The sequence below is a fragment of the Strix uralensis genome, chromosome 22 (assembly GCF_047716275.1).
Source record: "Strix uralensis isolate ZFMK-TIS-50842 chromosome 22, bStrUra1, whole genome shotgun sequence".
NCBI classification, from domain to species: domain Eukaryota; kingdom Metazoa; phylum Chordata; class Aves; order Strigiformes; family Strigidae; genus Strix; species Strix uralensis.
The window spans coordinates 11,572,932-11,599,182 of record NC_133993.1 but is presented as its reverse complement, the minus strand read 5'-3'; the positions used below and the strand labels follow the sequence as shown (position 1 = coordinate 11,599,182).

The 26,251-nt window shown below is 63.3% G+C and overlaps 5 protein-coding genes across 13 annotated transcripts; 2 read left to right on the top strand and 3 right to left on the bottom strand.

The window, feature by feature from the left end:
• Positions 1-261: 261 nt before the first annotated feature.
• On the bottom strand, positions 262-4,514 carry RUNDC1 (RUN domain containing 1). The gene is made up of 5 exons (XM_074891765.1): positions 4,131-4,514; positions 3,676-3,834; positions 3,204-3,402; positions 2,834-2,941; positions 262-1,826 (listed from the first exon to the last, which is right to left on the bottom strand). The coding sequence occupies exons 1-5, from the start codon at positions 4,461-4,463 to the stop codon at positions 961-963; spliced, it is 1,665 nt and encodes a 554-aa protein (XP_074747866.1). The 5' UTR covers positions 4,464-4,514; the 3' UTR covers positions 262-960.
• A 122-nt stretch (positions 4,515-4,636) lies between these two features.
• On the top strand, positions 4,637-6,818 carry PTGES3L (prostaglandin E synthase 3 like). 4 transcript variants are annotated; one of them, XM_074891773.1, is made up of 7 exons: positions 4,637-4,778; positions 5,165-5,278; positions 5,361-5,427; positions 5,751-5,849; positions 6,256-6,345; positions 6,446-6,499; positions 6,654-6,818. In XM_074891773.1, exons 1-7 carry the CDS (start codon positions 4,771-4,773, stop codon positions 6,663-6,665), a joined length of 444 nt encoding a protein of 147 aa, XP_074747874.1. In that variant the 5' UTR covers positions 4,637-4,770; the 3' UTR covers positions 6,666-6,818. The 4 variants fall into 4 exon arrangements, with proteins under 4 accessions (XP_074747874.1, XP_074747873.1, XP_074747872.1 ...); XM_074891772.1 differs by having other exon boundaries at positions 6,427-6,499; XM_074891771.1 differs by having other exon boundaries at positions 5,694-5,849.
• Positions 6,819-6,935: 117 nt separating this feature from the next.
• Positions 6,936-12,243, top strand: AARSD1 (alanyl-tRNA synthetase domain containing 1). 4 transcript variants are annotated; one of them, XR_012631901.1, is made up of 14 exons: positions 6,936-7,067; positions 7,138-7,260; positions 7,331-7,490; positions 7,892-7,973; positions 8,325-8,481; positions 8,575-8,691; positions 9,334-9,464; positions 9,640-9,706; positions 9,893-9,984; positions 10,457-10,511; positions 11,054-11,148; positions 11,304-11,435; positions 11,671-11,811; positions 11,895-12,243. XR_012631901.1 is itself a non-coding variant. In XM_074891767.1 (14 exons), the coding sequence occupies exons 1-14, from the start codon at positions 6,948-6,950 to the stop codon at positions 11,955-11,957; spliced, it is 1,407 nt and encodes a 468-aa protein (XP_074747868.1). In that variant the 5' UTR covers positions 6,936-6,947; the 3' UTR covers positions 11,958-12,243. The 4 variants fall into 4 exon arrangements, 3 of the variants coding, with proteins under 3 accessions (XP_074747868.1, XP_074747867.1, XP_074747869.1); XM_074891767.1 differs by having other exon boundaries at positions 7,916-7,973; positions 11,671-11,707; XM_074891766.1 differs by having other exon boundaries at positions 11,671-11,707.
• A 982-nt stretch (positions 12,244-13,225) lies between these two features.
• On the bottom strand, positions 13,226-17,221 carry G6PC1 (glucose-6-phosphatase catalytic subunit 1). 3 transcript variants are annotated; one of them, XM_074892259.1, is made up of 6 exons: positions 16,954-17,221; positions 16,110-16,219; positions 15,228-15,336; positions 14,877-14,992; positions 13,861-14,295; positions 13,226-13,752 (listed from the first exon to the last, which is right to left on the bottom strand). In XM_074892259.1, the coding sequence occupies exons 1-6, from the start codon at positions 17,181-17,183 to the stop codon at positions 13,592-13,594; spliced, it is 1,161 nt and encodes a 386-aa protein (XP_074748360.1). In that variant the 5' UTR covers positions 17,184-17,221; the 3' UTR covers positions 13,226-13,591. The 3 variants fall into 3 exon arrangements, with proteins under 3 accessions (XP_074748360.1, XP_074748361.1, XP_074748363.1); XM_074892262.1 differs by having other exon boundaries at positions 13,618-13,752; positions 13,861-14,386; XM_074892260.1 differs by having other exon boundaries at positions 13,611-14,386.
• A 3,918-nt stretch (positions 17,222-21,139) lies between these two features.
• LOC141953557 (amine oxidase [copper-containing] 3-like) lies at positions 21,140-25,161 on the bottom strand. The gene is made up of 4 exons (XM_074892219.1): positions 23,587-25,161; positions 23,204-23,489; positions 22,320-22,449; positions 21,140-22,159 (listed from the first exon to the last, which is right to left on the bottom strand). The coding sequence occupies exons 1-4, from the start codon at positions 25,148-25,150 to the stop codon at positions 21,857-21,859; spliced, it is 2,283 nt and encodes a 760-aa protein (XP_074748320.1). The 5' UTR covers positions 25,151-25,161; the 3' UTR covers positions 21,140-21,856.
• Between the last annotated feature and the right edge of the window lie 1,090 nt (positions 25,162-26,251).

Below are 26,251 nucleotides of genomic sequence, written 5' to 3'. Positions count from 1 at the left end.
CCACCCCGCGCCGTGGCGGCTGTGCCAGGTGCCCACCGCCCCACCCCGGGCAACACACCGGGTGCGCGGCCCTTCCCGGCGGCCGCGGCACGGCCGGTCCCGCCGCTCCCGCGGGGCTGGAGCCGGGGCTGCAGTGACCGCGGTGACCGAGGCTCCGATGACAAACCCCACAACCCGCGGGAGCCGACGCAGCCTCAGCCCAAAGGCCGGTAATGGACACGAATCAAAAGACAGTGACGGGAGAGGGGTTCTCCCCCCGCGGACACTTGCTGAAGCCGTTTAATGCCCCCGTACAACACCGGGCCGCCGCGCCGGCCGCTGCACAAAAGCTTCGAACAGGGACCTGGGGGCTGCTGGGCGAGGCAGGGGCTGTCGGCCCCCAGTGGCAGCCTGAAGGTGGCCACCGCTGGGGCTTGCCGGGCCACTGCGGCTCAGCAGCTGCCCCTTGTTTCATACGCTCACGCTGGGGAGGGCAAGTCACTCGCCCCCGGGCGACCCCTGAGGCCACAAAGCACCTGCCAGCTGGCCTCGCTCCTCCACAGGAGGCGGCTCACGGGGGCAACATTTATAGCACAAACTCTGAGAAATAAGCCCTCGGCCACAGCGCAGGGGCCAAGCTGCACGTCCCAAGGGGCATCCCCCGCCCGCAGGGCCCGTGGCCAGGCCGCTACCGCAGCCAGGGAAGCCCCCCGCGGCCAACGCTCGCCGGCACAGGCTCGCCGGCACGGTTCTGCTCCTCAGAGCTGCACGAGAGGGGCAGGTGAGGGGCTGTAAGCGCGCAGCCTCAGCAGCTTTGCAGCGGCAGCCTTGGAAAACACAGATTTCCAGCATCAAGACACCGTAAGGTTTCCCTAAAAAGTATCAATTTCAAAGAGACAAACTTGGTCTTAAAAAAGCCAGGCTTCTCGAGCCCAACAGCTGCCTACTTGTGGAAAACGGATGATCTACAACAAAAGTACATCAAAAAGCATCTTTGATGTTTTTCAGCTGCCGGACAGCCAGGTCAACCGGGAGGTTGAATTTCAAGTTGCTCAGGCGGCTCAGAACGTTGAGCGCGCTCTCGAAGCCCGTGTTTGCCATGTAGCTCCACGGCTGGTAGTGGGACTGCACCAGGGCGCCGGACTTGCAGATCAGGTTGAGCCAGGAGACCAGGCGCTGCTCGTTCAGAGCCAGACACACCAGGGCCTTCAGCTCGGAGTCCGCGCTGCGCTTGAAGGGGTCGTGCTCCATCAGGACCGTGTGAATGGCGCTCAGCAGGCTCTGCTTGGGGGTCACGGCCCCTCCTCCTGTCACAGGCAAGGCGAAGGACTGGGAGAGCTTGCGGGCCGGGGATTCCACGAAGGCTTGTCCGTTCTTAGCATTGTAATACTTGACAAAGAGCTCCCAGGGGTGCATGGTCTGCGGCGACGAGGTGAAGGCAGGGATCAAGCACGCGATGGGGGCCAACACCAGGCTCATTCCTTGAGAAGAGGCGTAGAGCCCGTGAGCCATCAGGTCTCGCAAAGCCACAGTCAGCTCCTTCCGCACAGCGAGCGTCAGCTCGTCTCTGCCTCCTAAGGGGACGTCCTGCAGGTCGGAGGAACTGATAACATGGTCTTCCTGCTGGTGCTTCAAGGCCAGCTGCCTCACCCGCTCCACCGACAACTCCAGTTTCTGAATTAAGGGGGAATAGTCCTGGTTGGCCTGGTCCTTCTGCCAGAGGGTGCGAGGGATCTGGCCAGTAGCACAACCAAACTGACTGACAGCAAATATCTGCAGCACGGCAAGCATGCGACGCATGAGCTGCAGGCCTGTTTCTCGCATCTTTCTGGCATCTTCTGGGTTCACTGATCAGGTTAGAAAAGAGAAAAAAAAATATTCTCATTAAGGAATCAACAGCTCTGCGCTTTCATACACACAAAGGGAGTGCAAATGTCTGCTCCTCCTCCGCCATGGATTCTCCTCCTCTTCAGGAGCTTTCGTTGCTAAGACTGATGATATTTTTTCCAGTTTCAAAGCATTGAAGCCAACCAGAAAAACAAACGTTTGTATGGCCTTTTGTCAACGATCAGGTCATCTTACAGAGAAGAAACCCTACAACAGCTTTCCTAGTGGGCACACACACAGTGAGGAAAGACCATTCTTTAGACACGATGATATCACACAGATAATTAGAAGATACCAAAACCTTTGCTGAAGGAGATCTCTGCCTACCTTCAAGAAGCGTCTTGTCTCAGCAGGCTAACATCTGCCACTTACTCCTGACGCCATTATTAAACTCAGTTTGCAAGAGCAGCCACACTGGGTAAGACCCAAATTCCACCTGGGCCAGCATTATTATCTCTGACTAGCAGCAGACGCCTCAGGTTACAAAGGTAAAGGTATTGTAGTATTTCCTCTAGTATACTACTCTAGCTCCAATAAATTCATGTGATAAGTAGACAAGTCTCAAATTACCAAGAACGCTGGATCGTTGCTCGCTGGATCTGATCACAGCGCTGAGAACTCAACGAGCATTAATTACAGTGCAGCCCAGTGTACAAGACAAGGCTGCCCAGGCTGTCTGCGTTTTGCACTAAGCAGCAAAGTCCCTTCTATTCCCGACCTCCACTGAGGACCAATCCCACCCTCTGTGCCACACGTTTAGGTTCTGTGACTGCGCTAACGATCCCTTGAGGAAGGGAAGAGGAACTGGACACAGGCCTCCTGTCAGCGGGAGCAGCACAGCACAGAAACCAACTGCCAGGAAGAAAGCAAAGCAGCTGACGTGGCTGGATGCTGGTTCACGGTTGCTGAGCCTCAAGTGAGCGACAGCAGGAGCAGAGCTGGGAGCTCCAAGCCAAGCAGTGCCCACCTCTGTTTCCTGAAGGCCGTGTACTGGGTTTGTAGGAGCCACCGCCATCCTTTCTGCCCGTGCATTCACAGTGTCCATCTTCCGCCTTACCAGAGCTTCCGACTTCATCTAGAAGAGGAATTTCACACTATTGTTTCACAGTTGTGGATTTAAGCTGTGTACCCCAAGTATGAAGGTCAATATTCCTTAGACCTCTCTGCACCTTTTCTGTCAGTCTCTCATTCTCCCCATCATCAGTTCAGAGATCTGCACTTCCCTGCGACCCAGAAACCCTCCCTGCATCCTCTGACACCTGTGACGTCCCTCCTCATGACTCTGTCAGGGAATTACAAAGCAATTCAACCTGCTCATCTAAAAACCCAGCACTGACCCTGAATGAAGTTGATGAACATTTCGAGGTCCCTTATCTGGGTCTTCAGTTGTTCCACCAGCTGCTCCTTCACCCTGGCTGGGTTAACAATCTGTGCTATGGCAGCATCCACACGCTGTCGCAATTCCTCTGGAGAGAGCGTTGCAATATCTTCACTCAAGTCCATGTCCAGCTTCTTTATCAGCTCATTTATAATCATCTGCAAAACACAAGTCAGTGGTGTGATCTCACGGTGTGGTGCTGCTGCCCACGAGCTTCATAATCTTCCTTTACCCACCCATCACCTTGGAAACAGGCCACTTTGCTGCACAAAGAAAACTGCAAGAGAAGACACGGGACAGGTTTTACACGTGCAGACGAACTACTGATACTCTGCTGCAGCTGCTGGCGAGAAATCAGGACTGACCAACTCGCGGAGCCTGCGAGCGGCTCACAGATGCTCAGACAGGCAGAAGGGCTTTGTAGGCCTTACCCGTTGTCTTTCCATAACCACCGACTGCGGCAGCGAGTCATAGCTGCCCTCCTGGTAAGCAAAAGTCTCCAGGTCATCCAGCTGCGTCTTGAGCTGCAGGATCAGCTCCCTCTGCTTCTCCTTCTGCACCTCAATCTGCTCCTGCTTCTCTCGCTCACTCTGAGAAAAAGTTACGAGGAAATACAGCTGAAGATTTACAGTTTTAGCCAACGTCCAGAGAACAGGGCCGCGGTACGAGGTTTCCTTCAGCTCACGCGAACCCCGAGTCAGCCCGAGAAGGAGCCGCGCCCGAACACCAAGGACCCGGCCCCGGCTCCTCCGGCGCGGGAAGCGCCTCCCCAGACCCGCACCCGACCCCGCGCCCCGGGCGCTCGCCGGCGGTTCGGATCGCGGGTTCCCGCGCGGCGGCCGCCTCGGCACGGGGCGTAACGCACCGCGGGGCTCCGCGCACTCACCGGGGCGGCGCCGGGGCCGCGGGGCGGCGGCGCGGGGCACCCGCGGAAGGCGAAATCCTCGAGGTCGCGGAGGAGGCGCCGCTGCTCGGCCGGGCCCGCGCGCGCCACCTGCCGCAGCCGGAACTGCACCTGCGCGAAGTGCGAGGCCAGCGCCAGCAGCGCCCCCTGCAGGCGGCGGCGCTCGGCCCGCAGCCGCGGCACCGACTGCGGCGACCCCCCCGCCGCCGCCGCCGCCTCCTCCTCGTCGTCCTCCTCCGCCGCCGCCGCCGCCGACACGGCGCCCACGGGCGCCCAGCGCTCCCCCGGGCCCAGCGGGCCGCCCTCCGCCTCCATGACCACCGCTACCGGCGCCGCCGCACCGCCGCCATCTTGCCGCCGCGGCGCGGGGCGGGGCGGGGCCGGGCCTGGCGGGGGAGGGGCCTGCGCGGCGCTCGCGCGTCCCCCCGCGGCCCGGCGGAACGTGTCTGGGGGGTCCGGGGGGTCCCGGCGGTCTCGGCGCGGTGACCGGGCCGCGAGTTGACTCTGCCCGCCCCCGGCCCCGGCCCCGGCCCCGGCCCGGCCGACTCCCGGCCCCCGCTCCCGGCCCCGCCGGCAGCCGCGCCCCCGGCCCGAAATAGCGCGGGGCGGGGCCGGCACGGCCATGGCGAGGTGAGCGCGGCCGGGCGGGACGGGCAGCGCCCGCTCCCCGGGGCAGGGGCCGGTCGGGGTCTGGGGCGTCCACCCGGAGCCGGGCGGCGGCGGAGGCGCCCCGGCCAGGACCCTCCGGGCCGGCGCAGCGGGGGAACGGCGCCGGGAATGAGGGGGGAGCGCGAGGGCAGGGCGGCGGGCCGGGTCCCAGCGGCTGCCGGGGCGAGGGGCCGTGAGAGCGGAGCGCTGCGTGCCCGCGGCCCAGCGCCCCGCGGCCCGGGCGGGGCACACGCTGGGGGCACCGGCCTTGCCCCCGTCCCCGCCCCGTGCCCCAGACGCGTCCCCGCGGGGCGCTGGTGGGTGCCGGTGGGTGCCAGGGCCGCCCCCGATGTCTGCGCTTTCCCAAGGCAACCTGCAAGGACGCTGTGGTACGACCGCCCGCGCTACGTCCACCTGGAGTTCTGCGTCGAGGACAGCGCGGGTGTCGAGGTCGTCTTCGAGAGCCAGCGGGTGGTGTTCAGGTGAGGGACGCGGTGGCGCGGGGGACAGGGCACGCGCGGCCTCGGCCCTCTCCTAACCCAGGCTGTTTCTGTGCTTTGGCAGTTGCAGAAATGCAGACGGTGTGGAGTTCTACAATGAGATCGACCTGTATGCCAGGATCAACTCCAAGGTGAGGCTCCCCCCAGCAAACTGTTTTCTGACAGCCTGTGTCAGGCTCAGAGTTAAACCCAGCCTGTGCAGTCTGGAGCAGCACTGCCCAGCACTGAGTCCTGCCTGTTTCCCGAGACCCCGAGTGGGGTGAGCACAAGCCTGGGAGCCCTGACCCTGGGCCTGGCACTCACAGCGCTGTGTTGGGCCAGAAACAACTCATCCCCGTGGTTCTGTGTCCGCCGCAGCCTGGACGCGGCTGAGCTTTAATCCTGTGCGTGTCTGCAGTGGGTTAGAGAGGAGTCCAGCAGACACCGAGGTGCAGCACCCCCGCTCTCTTGGCAGGACTCACGGGAGAAACGCTCCGACCGCTCCATCACATGTTTTATGAGGAAGTGGAAGGAGAAGGTGGCCTGGCCCCGCATCACTAAGGAGAACATCAAGGTGTGTGCGGCGCCCGGCAGCCGGGACCAGCCTCAGCGTGCTTGCTGTCCCCAGGCAGCGCTGCACGGCTCCCGGGGACCAACCTGCCCCCAGCACAGACACCCAGGGCCCCGCACGTGTCCCAGCACAGCTGCCAAAGGGCACAACCTCACAGTCAACCTCACAGTCACCACCAGCCCTCGGACCCCTCCCTCCAGGAGGGATGCAGCCCCTCTTTCCCTCGATGCAGGCAGGCTCAGGGTCAGCACCCGCAGACGAAGGGACGCGCTCCCCTTCCTGCCTGCCCCAGCCCGCCCGTCCCCTTGCCCGTGCAGGAGCAGCCTGCGCTCGCCCACAGAGCAATCCCGGGGCTGCCCGGTCCCCTCCATGCTGCTCCCTCCCCAGAGGTTGCTCTGTCTGCCCACAGCCAGCCTGGCTCTCCGTGGACTTTGACAACTGGCGAGACTGGGAAGGAGACGAAGAGGCGGAGAGGGCCATGGTGGAGCAGTACGCGGAGGTGAGCCGGGCCGCAGACCAGGGCGTCCCAGGGCGTTTGGGGTGCTGGGGACGGCAGGCAGCGGTGGTCGGAGTCCCCCAGCTGTTTGTTTCCCGTCCAGCTCCTGGAGAAGGTGACGGACAAAGGCCCCCCCCCAGCCATGGACGACCTGGATGTAAGTGCTGCCCGAGAGCCGCTTCCCCCAGACGCTGCGGCCGCCCCCACCGAGCCTCCGGCCCTCCGCTGGCTCCGGGACACCGGCAGCGGCTCCAGCTGCTCCCCGGGGCTGCCTGGCCGGTGCCCTGGCACCCCGCTCCTCTCTCCCGTAGGACGACCTCTGAAGCCGGGGCCGCCGCAGGAGCCCTCCCGGCGCACCGACGAGCAGCGCGGGCCGGGCTCTCCGGGGAAGCGGAGCCGCCCTGGCTGGTTCCGCGCCGAGCGCGGCGGGAGCCGTCCGGCCTCCCGGTGCCGGGCAATAAACGGGAACTGCCGCCGCCTGTCGTTGCCGTCCGCTCGGGAACCGCCCGCCCCGAGAACTCCCGCCCCGCCGCCGCCGGGAACGCGCGCGCGTCACCGTGCAGGCCCCGCCCACCCGCGGCAAAGCGGCCGCGACCGCCGGCCCCATGTCCCCCCGTGGCCGCCGTTACCGCCGGCCCCGTGTCCCCCCGCGGCCGTCGTCACCGCGCCCCTCAGCCGCCGCCGCCATGGTGTTCCATTGCCAGCGGGACAGCTGGGCCCGGCAGGTAGCGGCGGGGCGGGCGGCGGGAGGGTCTCACGGCCCTCACGGTGCTGACGCCGCCGCCTCCGTTTCAGTTCGCCACCAGGGTGGTGTCGTGCCGGGCGGCGGAGCTGCGGCCCGAGGGCGGCGGGGAGCCGGTGCGCGGGTTCCAGGTGGTACTGGAGGACACCATCCTCTTCCCCGAGGGCGGCGGGCAGGTACGGGCCGGGTGCGGGGCCGGGGCCGGGGCAGGGGCCGGGCTGGCGGCACTGACACCCCGTGTCGCAGCCGGACGACCGCGGCCTCATCGGTGACGTGCCGGTGCTGCGCGTGACCCGGCGGGGGCCCGAGGCCGTCCACTTCGTGCCGGCGGCGCTGGAGCCGGGCGCCGAGGTGCTGCTGTCGCTGGACTGGGAGCGCCGCTTCGACCACATGCAGCAACATTCAGGTCCGTGCCCGGTAACGGCTCGTGGCCCGGTGGCCAGCAGTGCCGCGGGCCCCGTCTGGGGCGGCGTCACCCTCCCGGGGCCGGGGGGTGGCCAGTGCCCAGCTTGTCCCCCGCCCCCCAGCCAGGCACAGGCCACCCTGGGGCCGCCCCTGCGGGCCCTCCTTGGCCTGGGCACAAGCCCCAGCCAACAGCTTGGGAAGGGAAAGTTCAACCGGCTTTGAAGTGTCCACCGTGCCCCGTGCTGCTCTCTGGGCCCGAGGCCCGTGGCTGCCTCTCCCTGCTCCCGAGCCGTAGTGTGAGCCCCACAGCGCCCGGGCGCTCCCAGGTGTCACGGGGAACGTCAGCAGAAGAAACGCAGTCTGGCTGAAAATCTCTTTTCCTGTGTCCGGTGGCACTCAAAGCCGTTGCTTGCACGTCCCTTCCAGGACAGCATCTCATCACTGCCATCGCAGAACAGATGTTTGGGTTCAAGACAACTTCATGGTGAGCAGGGAAAAGGCTCCTTTCGACCCCAGTTTTACGTTGTTTGGTGTGTGCCACCGTGCTGGGCCGCAGGGAGCTGAACACTGATAAAAGCAGTTTGGACACTTGTCTCGAGCTCAGAGGGCCTGGGAGGGGTGACTGAACTGGAGAGAAGCTGTGCAAAGTATTTGCTCTGTCTTGTCCTTCTGCAAGTATTTGGCATGTGTCTGGTGCTCTGGAAATAACAGGGAGAGGAAGGCAGTAGGTTTCGTTTCAGTTGCCACATTCCCAGCAGTGGGATGGCACTTAGTGCTGCGCAGAGGGACCTGGGCTGGGCTTAGCTACAGCAGCAGATGTTCTTCGTCGGTGCAGGGAGCTGGGCCGTCAGCGAAGCGTCATTGAGCTGGACACCCCCTCCGTGACAGCAGAGCAAATGGGGGCCCTGGAGAGGAGCGTGAATGAGAAAATCCGGGAGCGGGTGCCGGTGGTGGTGAGGGAACTGGCTGCAGATGACCCTGAAATCGAAACAGTGAGTGGTGGGGAGAGAACCGATGGTCTCGGTGGGACCAGAGTCGCTGCGGCACAGCTGCCACCGTGTGTGCCGTTGTCCTCCTCTTGGCAGGTGAGAAGCCGTGGTTTGCCCGATGACCACGCGGGGCCGGTGCGAGTCGTTGACATCGAAGGCGTAGACTCCAACATGTGCTGCGGGACTCACGTCTCCAACCTGAGCGACCTGCAGGTGGGGGCTGCGGCCGCACTGCGCGTTCGGGCCGGGGACAGCCCGAGGCCCTGAGCCCGGGGTCTGCTGGGAGCTGTCCAGCTTGGGGCGTGAGCCCCGGCAGGCCGCACACCCGCCGGCAGCTCCGACCCGTCCACGGGCTCCTTCCCTGCCTGTGCCGGCGCTTGGCCCCTCGCCCACAGCCGGGGTGTTTTCTGAACCGCTGCGGCCTCTGCCGAGGGCACACGCTGCATCGCCGCTGTGGCGGGGCCGTGCTGGGCCACTGGCTGTCTGTCCCCTCTGCTCAGAGCTCCGGCATTTTTGAGTGTTTGTTGTGAACGAGAAATCCTCTGTGCAGGGAGGTGGAGATAAAGTTCTGGAGTTGCCTTTTTAGTGTTTCTGTCTTTTCAGTCACTTGTTGGAGTCTGTGTCCCAGCAGAGACATCCAGATGCACTGCAGAGTGCAGGCCATGACTGGATTCATTCCACTGTATCACCATCCCTTTTTTTTTGTATGTTGACCTTATGGCTGATTTTAATCAGTTTATTTTCGCTGGCAGAGACCCAATATTCACAATAAGGCATAGTCCAGGAGGAACTGACCACCTGTGTGAGTATAAGCAAGTACGGTTCTTTTCTGACCAGGGTGATTTTCTTTTTAAGGTTATTAAACTCCTTGGCACAGAAAAAGGGAAAAAGAACAAAACGAACTTGGTTTTCCTGGCGGGAAACAGAGTGCTGAAGTCAGTCGAACAAAGTCACAGTACTGAGAAGGCTCTAACCTCACTGCTCAAGTAATACCCTTTCCACTTTATTTCATCTTTACTGTTCCTTCTGACAAATAGCACATAAGCCTCAGGGTACCTTGTGTGGTGCGTTTTATGATGCTATCTGCTTTTGCTCCTTTAAGAAGTCCTTTCTTTGTCCCTCCTTTGTCCTTGGCGATCCAAATTCTCCTTGTTCTTTCAGAAATGGGCCAGGTGAGCACGTAGAGGCTGTGAAGAGACTGCAGAGTTCTGTGAAGCTGCTTCAGAAGGTGTGAGGATGGCTGAGAAAAGCAGATTGTGGCTGCTTCCCGCAGGGCTGAGCTTTAGTCATGATAGCTGGGAACTGAATAGTAGACGTCAGCTTTTGTGGACATTATGAGAACCGCTCCCATCTCTGGGAGCACAGCTCAGTGTTCACACTGACAGTGAAAACAGTTTATTTGCTTTTCTTTCAGAATAACTTGAACCTGCTTAGAGACATTGCTGTTTTGATAGCGCGGGACTTCAAGAGCAAACCTGCTCAAAGCCAGCTGTTTGTGTTACACAGGTATGGGGGAGTTCAGGGAAGAGGGTACAGTGGTATCATCTTGCACGTTTTATGGTGGTTGCGTCTCTCTGACGCCTATTCAAGCTTGTTTCTCAAGGAAGAATATAAACAAGGTGAACAGCCTGCTGGAAGCTTGTGTAGTTAACAGAAGGTGTTAGTATTCAGTCACTGGATTCTTCTGCTTTTATAGCTAATAAATAAGTGTGTCTATCTGATTTCTCTCTGCCCTTGATATTTTCAAATAAACCTGAGGAGCTCTATTTCTTAAAGATAAATAATTTTAAATAATTGTTAATATGTCTGCAGAGATGCACAAGGAGGAGTTAGATGTATAGTTAAAAACTAATCTCCATCCTAAGAGCAAGAGGCCACAGCCCCAGGCCTGATCAGGCCTTCAGTTTCTGATTTGTATTTTGGACTCTAGAGGGGATTTTTGCTCCTTTCTGAAGTGTTTTTTTACCCGTCCATACAGGAAAGAGGGTGACTCTGAATTTATGAATATCATCGCTAATGAGATCGGGACAGAGGTGAGTCACTGACGGATGAAGACTGACCTGGCACCAGCAGCTTCTTCCTGGGGGCCGTGGCGCAGGCAGGGCCGGGCTTCTGCCGCCCCAGGCCAGGTGACGGGCCTGTTCCTCTCCGGGGTCATGGGGGTTCTTGTCCCCAGCAGCCTCAGTCTGCAGGGGAATCCTCAACAGTCAAGAAATACAACAGCAAAAATTCAGAGCCTGTCCCCCAAAGAGCTGTACGGAACCTCATCGGCTGTTTTAGACTAGACTAGACTAGGACTAGACTATTTCAGTTGGAAGGGGCCTACAGCGATTACCCAACCCCAGCCCTTCACCCTAGGGTACCCCAGTACCCCTCTGTCCCCCACAACGTACGATCGAGTGTTAAGGCTCCAGCAGCCGCCCTCCCTTTTTCTTCAAGTCGAGCCTCTGCCTCAGTAACACACACGAGCTCGCACGTTGTTTGTGTCCTTGGCTGGGTCCCGTGGCCAGTGTCTCCCTCCCCTCCCCGGCCGAGGAGGCAGCGGTGGTTCTGCATGGGGCCCATCTGTCCGCAGGAGGCCCTGCTCTTCCTGACGGTGGGGGATGAAAGAGAAGCAGGACTCTTCCTCCTGGCTGGGCCTGTTGACGCAGTTGAGCATTTAGGTCCCAGGTAATGTGTTCTCTGGTTTCCCTAGAACTGGTGAGAGCTGTCATGGGGGGCTGAGCAGCTGGGTGGCGTTGGCCGGGCACAGCCCTGGGCTCTCGCAGCGGGTCGGGCCGGGCTGCTCCCCCCTCGGCCCTCAGCCTGCGCTCCGGTCGCTGCAGGGTGGCGGAGCTGCTGGGGGGCAAAGGAGCCGGGAAACGGGGCCGCTTCCAGGGCAAGGCAGCCAAGATGAGTCGACGGGGAGAAGTAGAAGCCCTGCTCCAGGAATTCATCAGCCATCGAAGCCCTGAAGCGTAAGAGACAGTTCCCAAAGTAGCGCGGTCTCCCCCGCCTCGCGTGAGCTCCGGCAGCGTCTCTCCCAGAGAATAAAGATGTAAAACCAACTGCCCGTGTGCGTGTGCCCTGTGCGAGGTGATTCGGAGCTCGAGGATAACGGGGAGGGGATCTGCTGTCCACGCTTTGCTGCAAGGGTTCTGTCATTTCCCCAGATAAGTGGTACACAGTAATCATTATTTAACCATTTTGTAGGCTGCTTAAAACCAGGAGAGCGGCCTTCCCCTCTGCAGTACGTTGTGGCTTTTTACTTTGTACCCGTTGCTGAGGAGTAGTTGCTTTGTGAGTGTGTTTGTTTGTAATAAGCTGGATGCATTCAGAGACGTGAGAATACTGGTAAGAAGTGGAGGGTTTGGGTATGATACTTGCCAACAAGTGCAGAGAAGATGAATCAAGCTTTTGCTGCTGAAATTTTGTAGGAAGAAGAAAGATTGAGATGTGGCAGGAGTTGGAGGAATCTCAGATCAGTAAATCCCCCTTAAAAGACCAAACTAAGCTGGTCACCAGTTCCAGCTGCCTGAGGTAGAGCTGGGAGGCAGGAGGACGAGCTGCTGTTGTCCAGCCTGTGAGCAAGGAAAGGAGGCGGCACCAAAGAACAACTGCGTGAGCCCTTCTCCCGCGAGCGGGGGTTCCCCCGTTTGTAGCCGGGAAGAGCCGCGCTGCGCCCGCTGCTGCCTCTGCATGGGAGGATTAAACGCGGATGGAGGCGGCCACCGAGTGCTTTGTTTTGCAGGCAGAAAAACATTAAAGTCGTGTGTTTGAGCTGTATATTTGGCGTTTCCTTCACTGCTGCTGCCAGCAGCGCCTGTCGGACTCTGCTGCGGCTCTTCCCCCCGTGGGCTCCGGCTGCCCGTCCCCATCCTTCCAGTCGGGACAGCCGCTCCCCAGCTGGAGGAGATGGGGACAACGGGCGGCTCCGCTGGGCACCTTCTCCCGAGGGCGGTGCAGGGTCCGGGCAGGGGAGGTGACATTTCTCAGGTGTGACAGCAGAGAACGCCGCTGGCGCTTGTAGCGGGGTGTGGGGTAAATGCTGCGGGAGCTGGTGTCTGGGGAGAGCCTGCACGTGCACACGTACGGTCTGGCAGGAGGAAAGAAGCTGCACCTTCATATCTATTTCAAACTATAGCTCAGACCGAGAGAGGATGTTTACAGAGTTACTTGGCAGGCTGCACAGCCCCTATGGCTTTGAAGCAGCGGGGGAGCCTGCAGCCGGCTTCCTGCTAAGGAGCGAGGTGCTGAGGCCGGAGGGCCAGGACGGGGCTGCCGGGAGAGCCGGGGGCGCAGCGAAGCGCTGGGACCCCACGTTGACACAGCCGCTTCCCGCGCCCCGGGCAGAGCCAGCGGTCGGTGCCTGGAGGCTGAGCCAGCGCTGGCCACTGGCCCCTGACCCCGCAGCCTGGGGGCTCGGCACAGCCCCAGCCGAGCCCATCCGTCCCAAAGCTGCGCTCGTTTCTGTAACACAACTGTGTCCCTGTTCCTGGCACAAGGTGCACCCAGAAACCTGGATAACCAGCACAAAAAGCAGCTTGACACCCCCCCCCGCCCCCGCTGCTGTGCTGGCCACATCTGAACGCACCCGAGGGTGAAAGGCGATGGCGCCCAGCGGAGCCCGGCACTGTCGTTCCCGGGGGTTTGGCCGTGTCCCGCAGGAGCGACGTCCTGCCTCCAGCAGCCCCCGCCGCCACCCCTGCACCCGGGAGCCAGTCCCCATCCCACCTCACCGGCCAGCGAGACATCTGACCTCACCGGCTGAACACACCTTCAGGTTTAATAAAACACTTCTTGTGTACAGACACACCCGTACGTGTACGTGTATGTAGACATGTGTCTCGTATATACACACATACATGTACCCCATGCTGCTTCAGTGAATACTGAACACCTCGGGGCTGGGGGGGGCTCCCGCAAGCTGGAGCTTTATCTCCAAATCACAGTGTCTGCCTGTTCCTGTAACAGAGCTGCCTTGCCAGCAGAGCCCCAGCGCCCCTGGGTGAGCACCCTGCTCCCCGCGGTGCCACCCCCAGCCCTGCAGCAGGGAGGTGGCGCATCCCCGTGAGCTGCAGGGGAGCGCAGGGTCTTCCCCCCACAGCCGCTGTGTCCTTGGGGTGTGGGGGGGTCAGCAGTAGAGTCCTGGGAGCACGGGGCTCGCTGTGCCATCAGCTGGCCGCAGACCGCCCGAGCCCGCAGCACGCCTGGCGCTGTGGGTCTGTGCCGCGGGAGCTGTCGGGCAGTGCCGCCAGCCCAGCCTCTGCGGGCTGCTCCCGCCGTGGAGCCGATCTGTGCAGGTTCAGTGGGGAGCAAAGAGTGGCTGGGGTGCACCCACGGTCCGGTGACTGCTCCCAAGCCCAGCGCCGGGGCGGCTGCCTGCCCAGGGGGCACCGTTACCTGCAGGGATGCCCCTAGAGACCCTTCTTGTTCTGCCCGGCCAGGAGCTGGGAGACGCAGTACGGGATGAGGCCGACAGCGGCCAGTGGCACGGCCGCGCTCTTGCAGAAGGAGAGGACGTAGAAGAGCAGCTGCATGTGGGAGGGCGGCTTGAAGGCGTCGAAGAGGTGCAGGATGAGGAGGGAGGAGGCGATGCAGCCCAGGCGGAAGGGCAGCTGCCGGCCCTGCTTCCTCCGGCAGCTGTCCAGGTACATGTGGGAGTTGAGGGCCAGCCCCAGCCCGAAGAGGATGCCCAGGTTCCGGAGGAGGCTGGCGAAGGGGGTGGTGTCGATGTGGACCCACTCAGGGTGGGCGCACCACCTCTGCGCCTTCTCCAGTGTCCAGAGCAGGTCCACGCCAAGCACCCGCAGCAGCAGGTAGAAGCCCAGGGCAAAGCTGAAAAGGAAGAAGGTGACGCCCAGGTACTGGCGGAGGCTGGCATGGTAGATGCAGCGGACGTGCTGGAAGGTCTTGGCCACGGCCATCCCTGCCGGTAACGAAGTGGGAGAGGAGGCAACGCCCGTCAGCAAGTGCTGGAGCCGAGTGGACCCCACGGCCCCGGGCGCTCTGGCAGGAGACGTGTGCCAGGGGCTACCCCGGTGCTCCCTGCGGTGCTGACTGCCCTGGCGGCCACCACTGTGCCCCACTGCTCACAGATGGCTGATTCTGCTCCCTCGCCCAGTGACAACCCCCAGCCTGCCCTGCCCATGCCTTCAGGCCACAGTCACTGTCCCTCAGAGCCCAGCAGTGGCTGGCAGTTCCCTCCCTGCCCAACTGGAACTCAGGTCTCAAACGGGACAGGGACAAAGGTGTGTCCTGGATGACATCCTGCCCGTGATGCCGAGGGCAGAAACTGCAGAGCCACAGATGCAGCTTTGCAACACGACCCCGCGTGTGTCCGTCAGGCCAGTGCTGCAGGAGCTGCGGTCCAGCACCCGGTGCCATGGGGAAGAGGACTCGGGGTCCGATACACTCACCTGATATGACCCCTGCAATGACCTGATGGGGGAAGTGGGCAGCAATGAAGACTCGGGACAGGCAGACACAAACCTGAACTGCCCAGAATCCCGTCCAAAGCACCGTCCAGAGCACCCTGCGAGGGACAGGCAGCCACGTCGGTGCCAGGGCCGGATCGTGCTGCCCAGGGTGCTGCCATCGCGCACCCCGAGCAGTGCCCAGCCGCCCACCGAGCCTGTCCTCGTGCACACCCCTCCCGGGGTGCCGTGCCTGGCGTCTGCCCGCAGCTTGGGCCCTGATGGGCTCTGTGGTGCGTCCCTCGGCGCTGGAGCAGCCTCTGCCCAGCACGGTGGTTTTGGCACACAGCTTACCAGTACTTGAGTGTCCTTGACTGCTTCTTCCCCATGGCAGAGGAGAGGAGGGCTGTCACCATGACGTAGTACACGCCTGCTGCGCCCATGGCGTGGCCGGAGGGGCTCCCTGGGCCAGAAGAGAGCCCCAGGTCAGACCCCCCATCAGAGCGGGCTGTGCCCTCGTGTCTGCGGGGCTCCGAAGCAGCAGCCCCGGCTCTGGGGGCTGCAACACTGGGTGTGCACAGCACCCAGCACCCCTCTGCCGCTGGCCACCCCACAGCAGGCACCCAGCTCCATCCCGGGCACAGGTGAGGCTGGAGCAGGGACCAGCAGAGCAGGGGCAGGGTGGGAGCACGGCTCTGGCTCCACAGCCCATCTGCCAGGCAGGACAGGGCAGAGGGCACTGACCATCCTCAACAGCTCGTGCTGGGAGTGCCAGGGATTCCTGCAGCCTCCCCTGGCTCCCGTGGAAAGCTGCAGGCAAAGCACAGCCAGAGCTGGGCAAACCCCTTCCCCACGGCACAGCTGCCCGCGTTTGGGGCTGGAGGGCAGAGCACGGCCGGGGCCAAGGCTGAGGCCGAGCACGGGCAGGGGTTTGTGCTGAACCGCCACGTCTACGCCAAGGGTCAAGGTCTGCTCGGCGCAGGGGCTGACCTGCCTCCACCCACCGCAGGCACGGCCAGTGTCCCCGGGAGCACGGCGGGGGCCAGCGCTGTGGCTCGGGGATAACAGCCCTTCTCAAGAGCTAGCCAGGGGCGAGTGCTGCTGGTGTGCTGCCAGCCACTGCACCGACCGTGCCAGCACACCCTCCCCGTGGGGGCAGAGACCTGGAGTGGGAAGCTGTGTGTGCAGGTCCCTGGGCAGGCGCCTGCTGTCCCCGCCAGGGCTGGGGGACCCTACCTGGGCCGGTCTCGCAGGTGAGCGGGAACTGCTGGATCTCTGGGGCAGAGGTATTGCTGTAATAGTCCGTCTCATGGACCCACCAGTACGGTCTCTCCCCAAAGAGGATCCTGAAAAGGAAGGAGAAAGGGGGCTATAGAGGTCCTGGGCACCAGAGCGGGTGGGCGCAGCTGCGGCTTCAACTCTGGCCCAGGCGCTGGAGGAGGCAAAGGGCCCATGAGCTGTCCAGGGTGTCCCGGCAGACACAGCGTCCAGCTGGTGCTTGGTCCTGACAGCTAAGGCTGCCTGTACGTGTCCCCATCCCCGGCCTGGAAAGGGAAGAGCAAGAACTGCCTGGGAGGGAGTCAAAGTGTTGAGAAAGACAAGTGGTGTCTTCTCCCTCAAAGTCTTTTTCAGGTCAAGAGCAACTGTCTCACGGTGGCACCGGGGCAGACCCCACCTGTCACTGTCACATGTGGAGGCAGCGCGGGCAGATCCACGCTGCGGGGCAGGCGCAGAGCCGGGGTGGCCAGCACAGCCCCCGGCCACACCGCTGGGCCCTGCTGCAGGGACGTGGGGCACAGCCCGTGTGCGTGGGCCATGCCAGGCGTGGGGAGGGGCTCTGCGCAGCCCTGGCCGACGGCAAAGGGCTCTGCAGGAGGGTCGATCCCTCTGCCTGGCTTCTGGGGGGGGGTTCGAGCTGCTGCCGCACGGCTCGGGAAAGAGCGACCCTCACCACTGCCAGGCTGGAGGCCGGACTCTGGTCCTTGTTTCACACCCGCGTCAAGACTGAGAGTGCACATCTGGCCTGCGTTAGTCCAGCTGTGCCAACGCCTGGAGGGAGCCGTGGCACCGGGCCACTCACCACTTGAAGACGAGGTTGAGCCAGTCACCGATCACGGCCACCCAGATGAGCCTGATGCCCACGGACTCGCTGAAGTGGAACCAGATAGGGAAGAGGACAAAGAAAGCGTTCCTGAGGTCGGCAGCGAAGGAGATGAAGAGGAACCAGTCCTGGGAGCCCTGGAAGTGCTGCTGCAGCCAGCGCGTCACCTGGACGCCCGTGTCGTGCAGGAGGTTCGTGGCGGCCTCCATCCTCCTCGGCGCTGCTCGGGCTGTCCCGCGCTCCACCGCGCCGCTGGGTTTTATACGCTGCAGGCTCTTGTTTGCCGCGGGCAGGTCGCTTGTCCCAGCACTGATCTTTGGACCCAAAACCACTTTTGCCAAAGGTGCATCAGCAGGGGGTTGTAACAAACATGTTTGGAACAACTTACGTAAAAGGGGAAAACAGGCTTTGAGGGCTCCCGGCAGGGCGTGGGGGGCTCCAGCAGCAGCACCTTAACCCTTCCCCGCCCCGTCCCCGCCCCGCGCTGCGCAGGGGGCTGCCTCGCTCGGAGGGATCCGGCAGCCCCCGCTCCTCCTGCCGCCCGGTACCACAGCTCAGCGGCTCCCACCGAACCTGGTGTTCGCCCGTTATCGGGGGGAGATTCAAGCCCCCGCACTCGGGGCCAACAGCGCTGCAGAGCTGCTGCAGCTCCGCGCTGCGACATTTCTCCCCTCCCTCTGCCATCACCCCAAGCACCTCGAACATCGCAGGGATGCCCAGGAATGTGGACAGGGTCACGCGTGGCGTGGGGGCAGGCTGCTCCGCCCCCCCCACCAGCTGAAACCTCCAGCTGATGGAAGAGCACCTTCCTGCCACGGCATTCGTGATTTAACCAGGACTCTGCACAGCGGGAACCTTTCCAAGATGCTTCTGGAGCTCCCCGCAGCCTCAGACAGCGAGGTCTGGGGAGCTCCTGGCTGCCAGCGACGTTTTTCTGGTTTCTGATGTGGGGTTAAAGGACCTTTGCAGATGAGGTCCCCAGCAAGGGAAGGCTTTCCTCCCAGCCCAGCTCCCCTGGGTTGAACCCCCCCTGCACCAAACTGTCCCGCCAGACCCCGGCTGCAGGGACGGACCGCACATGCCGCTTGTCCGGCTGCTGCCAGGCCCCTGCCCGTGGCCTCTCCCCACCCCAGCCTCGCCGCGCTGTCACTGTAACACACAGAGCTGTTTCCAGGAGTCTGCGGACACAGGAGAAACCTCCTTCCCCAGCTCTGGCCGGCCACCACGGCCGCTGGTGTGCGGACACGCAGCCCCATGGCGCCCAGCCAGAGCCCGCTGCAGCAAAACAGGCAGCTGCCCATTCCTGGGGGAACAGGCAACAAGGCGTTAATGATTAGCAGCCAGTGAAAATGCATCACTTATCTCCCTAGTCGAGAAAGTTCAGGTCAAGATCCTTGAACCGCTACCCGTGTGCCGCTACCCGCGTGCCGTTTGCCACGGCGCCCAGCAGGCAGAGGCCCCGTCCAGCGCCGAGTCCTGCCTGCTGACACCTCTGGGCAGCCAGCGGGGGCAGTGGGCAGCTTCCTGTCCCCTGCCTGCACGTGGCCCGGGGAGCCGTGGGCTCTGACAGGCAAACCCATGGCAAACCGCTCTCGGAGCTGCCAGGCCCAGGGAGAGGCATTGTACCTACAAACGCCCGTGCTCTGCGGGCAGCTGGATGCTCAGAGATCTGCCTCCATCGGCCCCGCACGGCTGGGGCTGCCGGGGCAGCTCCGCGGTCACAGAGCAGCACCGTGTGTGCTCTGCGGGCAGCTCGTCCTCAGCGCCAAGGGGCTGCTGGGACCCCCCCGCGTCCTCACGTCACCCCGGGGCTGGTGCTCCCAGGCAGCGAGGGCACAGCGAAGCCTGACCCCGCGCTCAGCACCCTTGGCCCAGGCTGGCCTGGTCCAACTCTGTCCCCGGGGCCGTGCCAGGGAGCGGGAGCGGGGCCAGGGAGTGGCCAGGGCTGCACGTGGGGGGAGGCAGCACCGGCGTGAGCCTGGTCCTGCCAAGCGGCGATTTCCCAGCTGCCGCCCATGAGCTGGGGACACACATGAAGGAGAGGAAAGTGCCCGGGAGAGAAGTGGTGGAAGCGCTGCAGGATCAGCCCCGACCGCAGGCGCGTCCCTGCCCAGCGCTGCTCCTCCCGCCCCTTCCAGGCCACCCTCGCTGCGCCCGGGGGAGTGGGACCCAGGCGTCCCCGTCCCCGGACTGAGCTCCCAACCTACAAACAAAACCCAGCAAAGCAGAAGTTTGCACAGAAATGGAATTACTCTTGCAAAACAAATTCCCCAGGAGCTCATTCCAGGGTCCTCAACTGAGAATGGCTTTGGCCAGCGTGAAGGAATGCAACAGACTTGGCTTCCGTGTCAAAAATGTTTTGAAACAGTCAGCGATAATTCTCCCTGAGAGATTTCACAGCAGAAAATGGGGGCAAAAGGTGTTGGGGGATGGGGACTAGCATGCTCCAGTCTCCTTGGAAAGAGTCACTGCGGGAAAACCGGGGCTGCAGAGGGGAGAGGCCAGGAAATGGGACGGGAGCAGCCGCCTCCTCCCTCCCAGGATGGTGGGGGCCGGGGGAGTGAGCACGGAGCTGTGCCGAGGGGAGAGCTGTGCCGGTGACAGGGCTGTGCCGGTGACGGGGCTGTGCTGGTGACGGGGTTGTGCCGGTGACGGGGCTGTGCCAGTGACAGGGCTGTGCCGGTGACAGGGCTGTGCCGGTGACAGGGCTGTGCTGGTGACGGAGCGGCACAGCCCAGCATCCCCCGGTGCCGCAGCCGGGCTCCATGTGCCCCAGGGCAGGTCTGTGCTGGAGCTGCCAGCGCCCACAGGGCAGAGGTTTCCCAGCGCCGGCTCCGTGCCTTGTGCTTCGAGTAAATCGCCGGCCCCGCGCGGAGCCTAGGCAGGCCGGGGCGGCGGAGGCTGCTGACCTGGGCACCGCAGGGTTTTGCATCCTGGCCAGTTTGGCTGCAGCTCTGGGAGTGCCGTGCCAGGCTCCAGCCCATCCGCCCCCTGCACCGGGCAGCCGTGCTGGCCAGGGACGTGCATTGTGAACTGGCCGAGGCAGCTTTCCTGGGGGGTGGAACGGGGCCAGGCTGGGGGTGCTGTATTGCTGCAGTGGGGTCTGTGGGCAGTGAGCCCAGGGCCAGCTGGCAGCCTAGGAGCTGGGTCCCAGCCGTGGCAGCGGCTCACTCCGGGACACGGTGTCCCTGCAATCCCCAAGGCACCGGCTGCAGCTCCTGCAGGTGCAGCGCACGTCGGTGTTGTAACGCAACACGCCACGCACGGTGCCAGTGTTTCATCCAGAAAGTTCCCAGCCTGCCACAAGGTCTGGGGCCGGGCAACGAGCTGGGTCACTGCCAGCACGGGAGCGTGTCCGGTCTCACCTGCGTCAGCACGCGGGCAGAGTCCAGGCAGAACTCGCAAACACGTGGGGACAGAGCGGCGAGCAGGGTGCCGGCCGGCCGCGACCTTCCCCTCACAGGGAGCATCCTGCCCGCTCCCCCCAAGAAATGCCCCTGGGGCACAGCCCCTGCTGTCCCTCCAAGGGCACCCAGGGACCGCTGCAGCCTTGCACTGAGCCATGCCCACAGCTCCCGTGGGGAGGGCTCAGAGGGGACAGACGCCCACCACGGCCCCAGGGACACAGGGGCCAGCGCTTGGCATCTGCAGCCATGTGCCAGGGTCGGGCCGTGAGGCTGGAGCTGAACCGCCCTCACCAAGGCTCTTGGTGTCCCCAGCCCAGCCTGGCACAGTGGGGACGGGCTCCGGAGGCTGCGGGATGCCACAGCCCGGGGCTGTGCACACAGCTGGGAGTGCGGGAGCAAGGGTCCCCATGCCAGCAACGGTCCCCACGCCGGCAGGGGCTGAGCACGCCGGGCAGCAGCCAAGGCCAGAGCCGATTAATGTGGCTCAGAACAGCCGTTACACATTAACTCCCTTGTTTGTCCCATATTCCCCGGCGGGAGCCTCCTGCCAGCACCGGGGTCCAAGAGCACAGCTGGTGCTCGCTCGCGCAGCCGTGCCGGGTGTGGAACCGGCCCCGTGGCCCTCGGGCCCCCGTGAGCACCGTGGATCCGAGGCAGGACCGGCTGTTACAGGGCACCAGCACCCGCAGCATCAGCAGTGCCGGGGCTCTGGCCACCAGCCACACAAGTCACAGCAGCACCCACGAGCGATGCAACAGTTTGGTCAGAAAAAGCACCCAAGTGCCTGTTTATTGGGGAAGGGTGGATGTGGGGCAGCTCAGCCTGGGGAGTGCCCATCCCGCAGCCAGGCACCGTGCTGCTCCTGTGGGCTCCCAGTGCAGCCCAGTGACCTGTCCCTGTCCCAGAGCTTGGCACCCCCACAGCAGCCAGAACTCAGCGTCACTTGGGCCCCAGCAGCCCTAGAGCTGCAGCAGCTCTGGGGCCAGGGTGGAGGCCGCTGGCTCCGCGCAGCCCAATGCCCCCAGGCAGTGGCTGGGCCATAGTGGCTGCCACGGCAGCTGCTCCCGCCACCCTGGGCAAACCCTGGGCTCCAAGGGGGGCTGCAGCTTTGTGCAGTGCCTGGCCCTGGCCCTGTGTGCACCGACCTACCTTGGAGAGGTGGCAGGAGCCCCGGTCCCAGAGGAGGAGAGCGGCCATGGGCACCCCACAGCACTTTGGGTGGCATCCTGAATGGAGTCTCCAAAAATCACTCCTAGGGGCTGTTTCTCAGAGGCTTTGAGTCCACCTTCGGCGGCGTCACGGTGCCGAAATGAGAGCTGAGCTCCTCTGAAAACCTGACCCAGAGCACACGACATCCCAGGCACGGGGAGGGCAGGTTCTGGTGTGGCAGCGAAGCCCCTCCAAGGGGGCACCCGGCAGCTAGACACGGACCATCTGCACCAGCAGGGACGGGGGCAGCAGCAGCCCCGGCCCCGTCAGATCCCGCCGGGTGGCCATGCCAGGCTGAGGTTGAGGAAGCCCCCGTAGCGGAAGGGGGGCAGTTGGGGGGTGCAGGCAGTGGCGTGGGGCAGGCAGGCGAGGGGATTGGCCCCGCACGCCCCAGCGTCCTGCTCGCTGCTGAAGTAGACGCTGTCAGGCGAATCCACTGAGGGATCCTCGTCGAAGTAGTTGTAGGGCCTCAGGAAAAAGCCGACGCCGTTCCCCACGGTCACCGTGTTGGGGACGTCTTCAGCGTGGGGCACATGCAGGAACCCCACGGAGATCCAGGCCACCAGGTCCTGGGCAGGAGGGGAGCCAGGCGCCGTCAGGCTGAGCAGGGCCCTTCTGGCCCAGCAGCAGCCCAGTTTGGCTGTGAGATGGGTGAAGGCTCCGGCCAGGGCAGGAGCCAGGGGGGACCCGCAGTGCTCAGTTCCCCTCTGCCCCGGGACCCCAGCTCACCTTGTTGGTGATGGTCTCGTTGTTGATGAAGTCAGCGAAGGCAACGGTGGGCGTCCAGGGGTCGTTCTGGTTGTAGATGCTGGTGCTGGTGGGCTCCTCCTCCTTCCGCCGGGTGACAGCCAGCTGGTACCTGCCAGCGAGGGGAGCAGGGGGGCTCTGGCACGGGGCAGGGGGGCCACGGCATCACCGGCCGGGGATGCACTGGCAAACGGGGCCAGATGCTTCCCTGGTGTGTGCTGGGGGACCCGGCCCATCCCGGGTCAGGGAGGGAAGGGGCTGGCAGGGACTGTGTGGCAGGGACAGGCAGCAGCCCCGGCACCTTGGGGCTCGCAGGGAATCGCTCACTGCCCACGGCCGCTCCAGCACAGCTGGGAAACACAAACATGTCCAGGTGCAGACGCTGCTGCTCGCTGCCCAACGCCCTCACTTCAGCCACAGCCACTTTTAACTCCTACAGCCTCCCCCAGAACATGAGCCATTAAATTTCACCCCGGCACTGAGCCAGTTCTGTGTTTATCCCAAGCTTCTTCCAAGAGACATTCTGTCCTCACTTGAGGATGTCAAGACCTGGGGATGTCAATGCTTCCCTTGGGAGTTCATCCCACAGCCTGGCTGCCCTCACAGGGAAAAGCACATGTAATTGCTCTAAATTAATCTTATCTGGGGTCAGATTCCTGCCTGCGAACTACTATGAACAGATGTCATTGAGCAACTTTTCAAGGAATTTTCAGAGCCAAAAAATACACGTGTTTGCTGTTTAACCCTTCCCTGCAGCCTGACACAGGCTTGTTGGGAGGCAGCGGCCCCCCCGTGCCACGAGGCAGGAGCAGCTGAGGCCGTGGCGGGGGGGCAGGAGCCGCGCACGCCCCAGCCCTGGCACCCACCTGCCCCAGCTGATGGATCTCTCCATGGGGCTGCTGGCGGGCAGGTGCTCCCCGGCGAAGCTGGTGATCTGGATCCGGTAGCTGCGCGGATGCCCCCACTTGTTGGTGAAGGGGCTGGCAAAGCAGAGGTAGTGGGGCATGGGGGCATTGAGCGGGAACGCTGCCTCGTCCTCCCTCTCCAGCCTTTCCCTACGGAGGTACGGCCGCTCGATGGTATTCTGCATGCTCCAGGGTTCTTTCACGAGCTCGTACCCCATGTCCTGGGTCTCCAGAGAGTTCATCTGCCCTGTGCAGCAGAAGGGAAAACCCTCTCGAGCTCCGTGCCCCTGGCAGAGCCACAGCCCACAGTGAAGTGCAGCCACGCGAGAAGACCCCAAACCTACCGTTGACATCCAGGTCCACCTTGTAGTGGATGTGGTGGAGGTGCATCGTCCCCAGCGTGTGCGGCCCAACCCGGTTGCCGTAGTCAGTGCCTCGGCCATGGAGGAAGGAGGAGCTGATGTAGCCAGTGGCGTGCACGCGGACCTCCACGGCCCCGCTGCCGTGGAACATGAAGTCCCAGATGTAGTCGTAGTTGATGAGAGTGGAGATGGCACGGATGACCAGCGTGTTCTTCCGCAGCCCGCCGTAGTACAAGGACTGAGAGTCAGAGAAGTGGCGCCGCAGAGGGAGGGCAGCATCATGCTCAAAAATGCAGAGCGAGTTTTGGTTGGTTTTGGGGGTCTCTGACTCCGCCAGGTAGTGCCGGTCCACATAGGTCGCTGTGTAGGGGCAGTCGAGGCCCCGGACGAGCTCGTAGGCAAACCTGCCGATGCCGAAGCTCCCGTCGAGGTAGCGGGTCGACATGCCCCCGGGGCAGTTGGAGCCGTACAGGGCTAAGGCCTCCTGGAGACTCAGCTCATAGACGATCCTCTCTCCGCGGTACCTGATGTCAAAGAGGCGCGGGCCGGAGTTGGGGTTCATGCCGAAGGCAACGCTCCAGCCCTGGAAGGTGATGCGGTTGCCCCTGACGCTGTAGCGGGGACCCTGGGGCTCGTAGTGCAGCGGACCCGGGGAGCCGGGCGGGTGCCGGGGTCTCATCGAGCCCAGCACCGTGTCAGCCTGGGGCTTCCTGACCCTGACGACCTCCAGCAAGTTGGCCACAAATGCGTCCTCCAGATCCCCTGTGCTGGCAAAGTACCGGCCGTTGTAGAAGACTTGGCGCAGCCGCCAGCGGGAGACGTGGAGGTCCTTGTGCTCTACCAGCACCTCCAGCCCCACCGGCGAGAGGTAGTAGCCGGTGCCGGCCACGTTGTGGAAGAGGACAAACCAGGTTGTGCGGTCGCCGGACTTGAAGCCCCGTGGGGCCGTCGTGAGGATGGCCAGGTCGGTCCCATCGGACTCGCAGCATGTGGCGAGGAAGCGCGGGGCCTTTCTCAGCTCCTGCTGGATGAAGGTGTTGATATCCACGTACTCCTTACCGGTAACGGGTCTGCGATAGTACGGCACCTTCCCCCCGTACTTCTGCACCGTCACATCCCGGTGATACGCCGGCGTCGGCAGCGGACCCACCACGTACTCGGTGACGTTGGGCTCCGGCTGGTTCCCAAAGTACAGCACGGCCAGTGCCTCCCGGGGGGGGCGAGCCCCCGCCCCGTCCAGGAACTGCAGCACCTCTGCCTTGGCGGGGACCTGCAGCTCGACGGAGGCGATGCAGCTGTCGGAGGGTTCTGCCCGCGAGGCATCGACCAGCCGCACCCCGAGGCTTCCCCGCAGGTACCGCACCACTTGCACCATCTCTTCGGGCGTCAGATCGGCAAAGACCAGGCTCTGGCCGTCATCGGTGTCCTCCTGCTCCGGGGGCTGGTGCTGGCAGGTGCCAGGGGCCCTACCTCTGGTCAGCAGCACACAGACTAAAGCAAATATCGTGGCTAAAGCCAGGACCAGGACGATGAGCAGGGTTTTCATGTTCGTGTCTCCGAGAGCTCCCACAGTCTGACAGGGCAGGTTTCCAGCGGCAGAATCCTCCCAGCAACTCGTCAGCAGAAGGGGCAGGGTTTGGTTGGGTTTTTCTTCCCCGTTTTCTCAACAGGGAACAGCCCAGAGGAGCTGGCGGGGAAGGCAGAAGGGGGTGTTCTCAGACATGCCCCGGATTTGCTGGGAGCTGCAAAAGGCAGCTTTGCTCTGCTTCCCCCAGTGAGTCATAATTTTAAGTAAACTTAATGCTTCTGCATCTGTCCTTCCCCTCTCATCCCACACGCAGACCTTGGAGAGGACAGATCCGGTCACTTGGGTGAAACAAATACATCTCCCTGCACCTCCTCTTACCCCCAGTGCAGGCCACAGGGGCTGCAGGATGACACTCCTCGGTGCTGAGCACAGCACCACGGCCCCATCCTGCCGCGCCCCCCCCCCCCCCCCCCCCAACGCCTCTGCAGCCTGCGCAGACACCGCAGCACCACTCGCTGCTGCCCAGCACCCGCACCCGGGGAGGCGCCGGTCCTGCAGCTGGGAGAAATGGGGGGACAGCAGCTCATCACCCCCCAAAGGTGCCTCTCTATCCTGGGCTGCGTCCTGGCATAGACGGGACTGCGAGGGGCGGGGACGAGGGCTCTAGATCGCACCCAGGATCCTGGCAAACAGGCAGCGGCCCTGGCCGTGCCGCACCGCCAGCAGCCGCGTGGCTCCCGCGCCCTGGCTCGTGTGGGCTCTGGTGTGACCCCGGGCAGCAGCCTGAGACGGGCTGAGCTGGCCCCCGCGCTGCCCGCGGGGCTGAGGCTTGGGTGCGTCACGCAGAGGCACCATGGGGACAGCAAGGCCCGTCCCTGCAACTGCCCCTCTGCTCCCCTCACCCGCACCCAGCAGCGAGTGCCCAAGAGCTGCAGCCCAAGCAGGTCCTGGCCCCGTTCCCAGCATCACCCCGAGCACCCGCTGCGCCCGGTGCCAGCGCCCTGGGACTCCTCCAGCCCGTCCCGCCGGCTGGGCCCTCCCGTGCCCAGACGGACACCCAGAACCTCACAGGAAACTTGGCGGAGACCCAGCATCATCCCCCCACCCAGCGGACGCTGC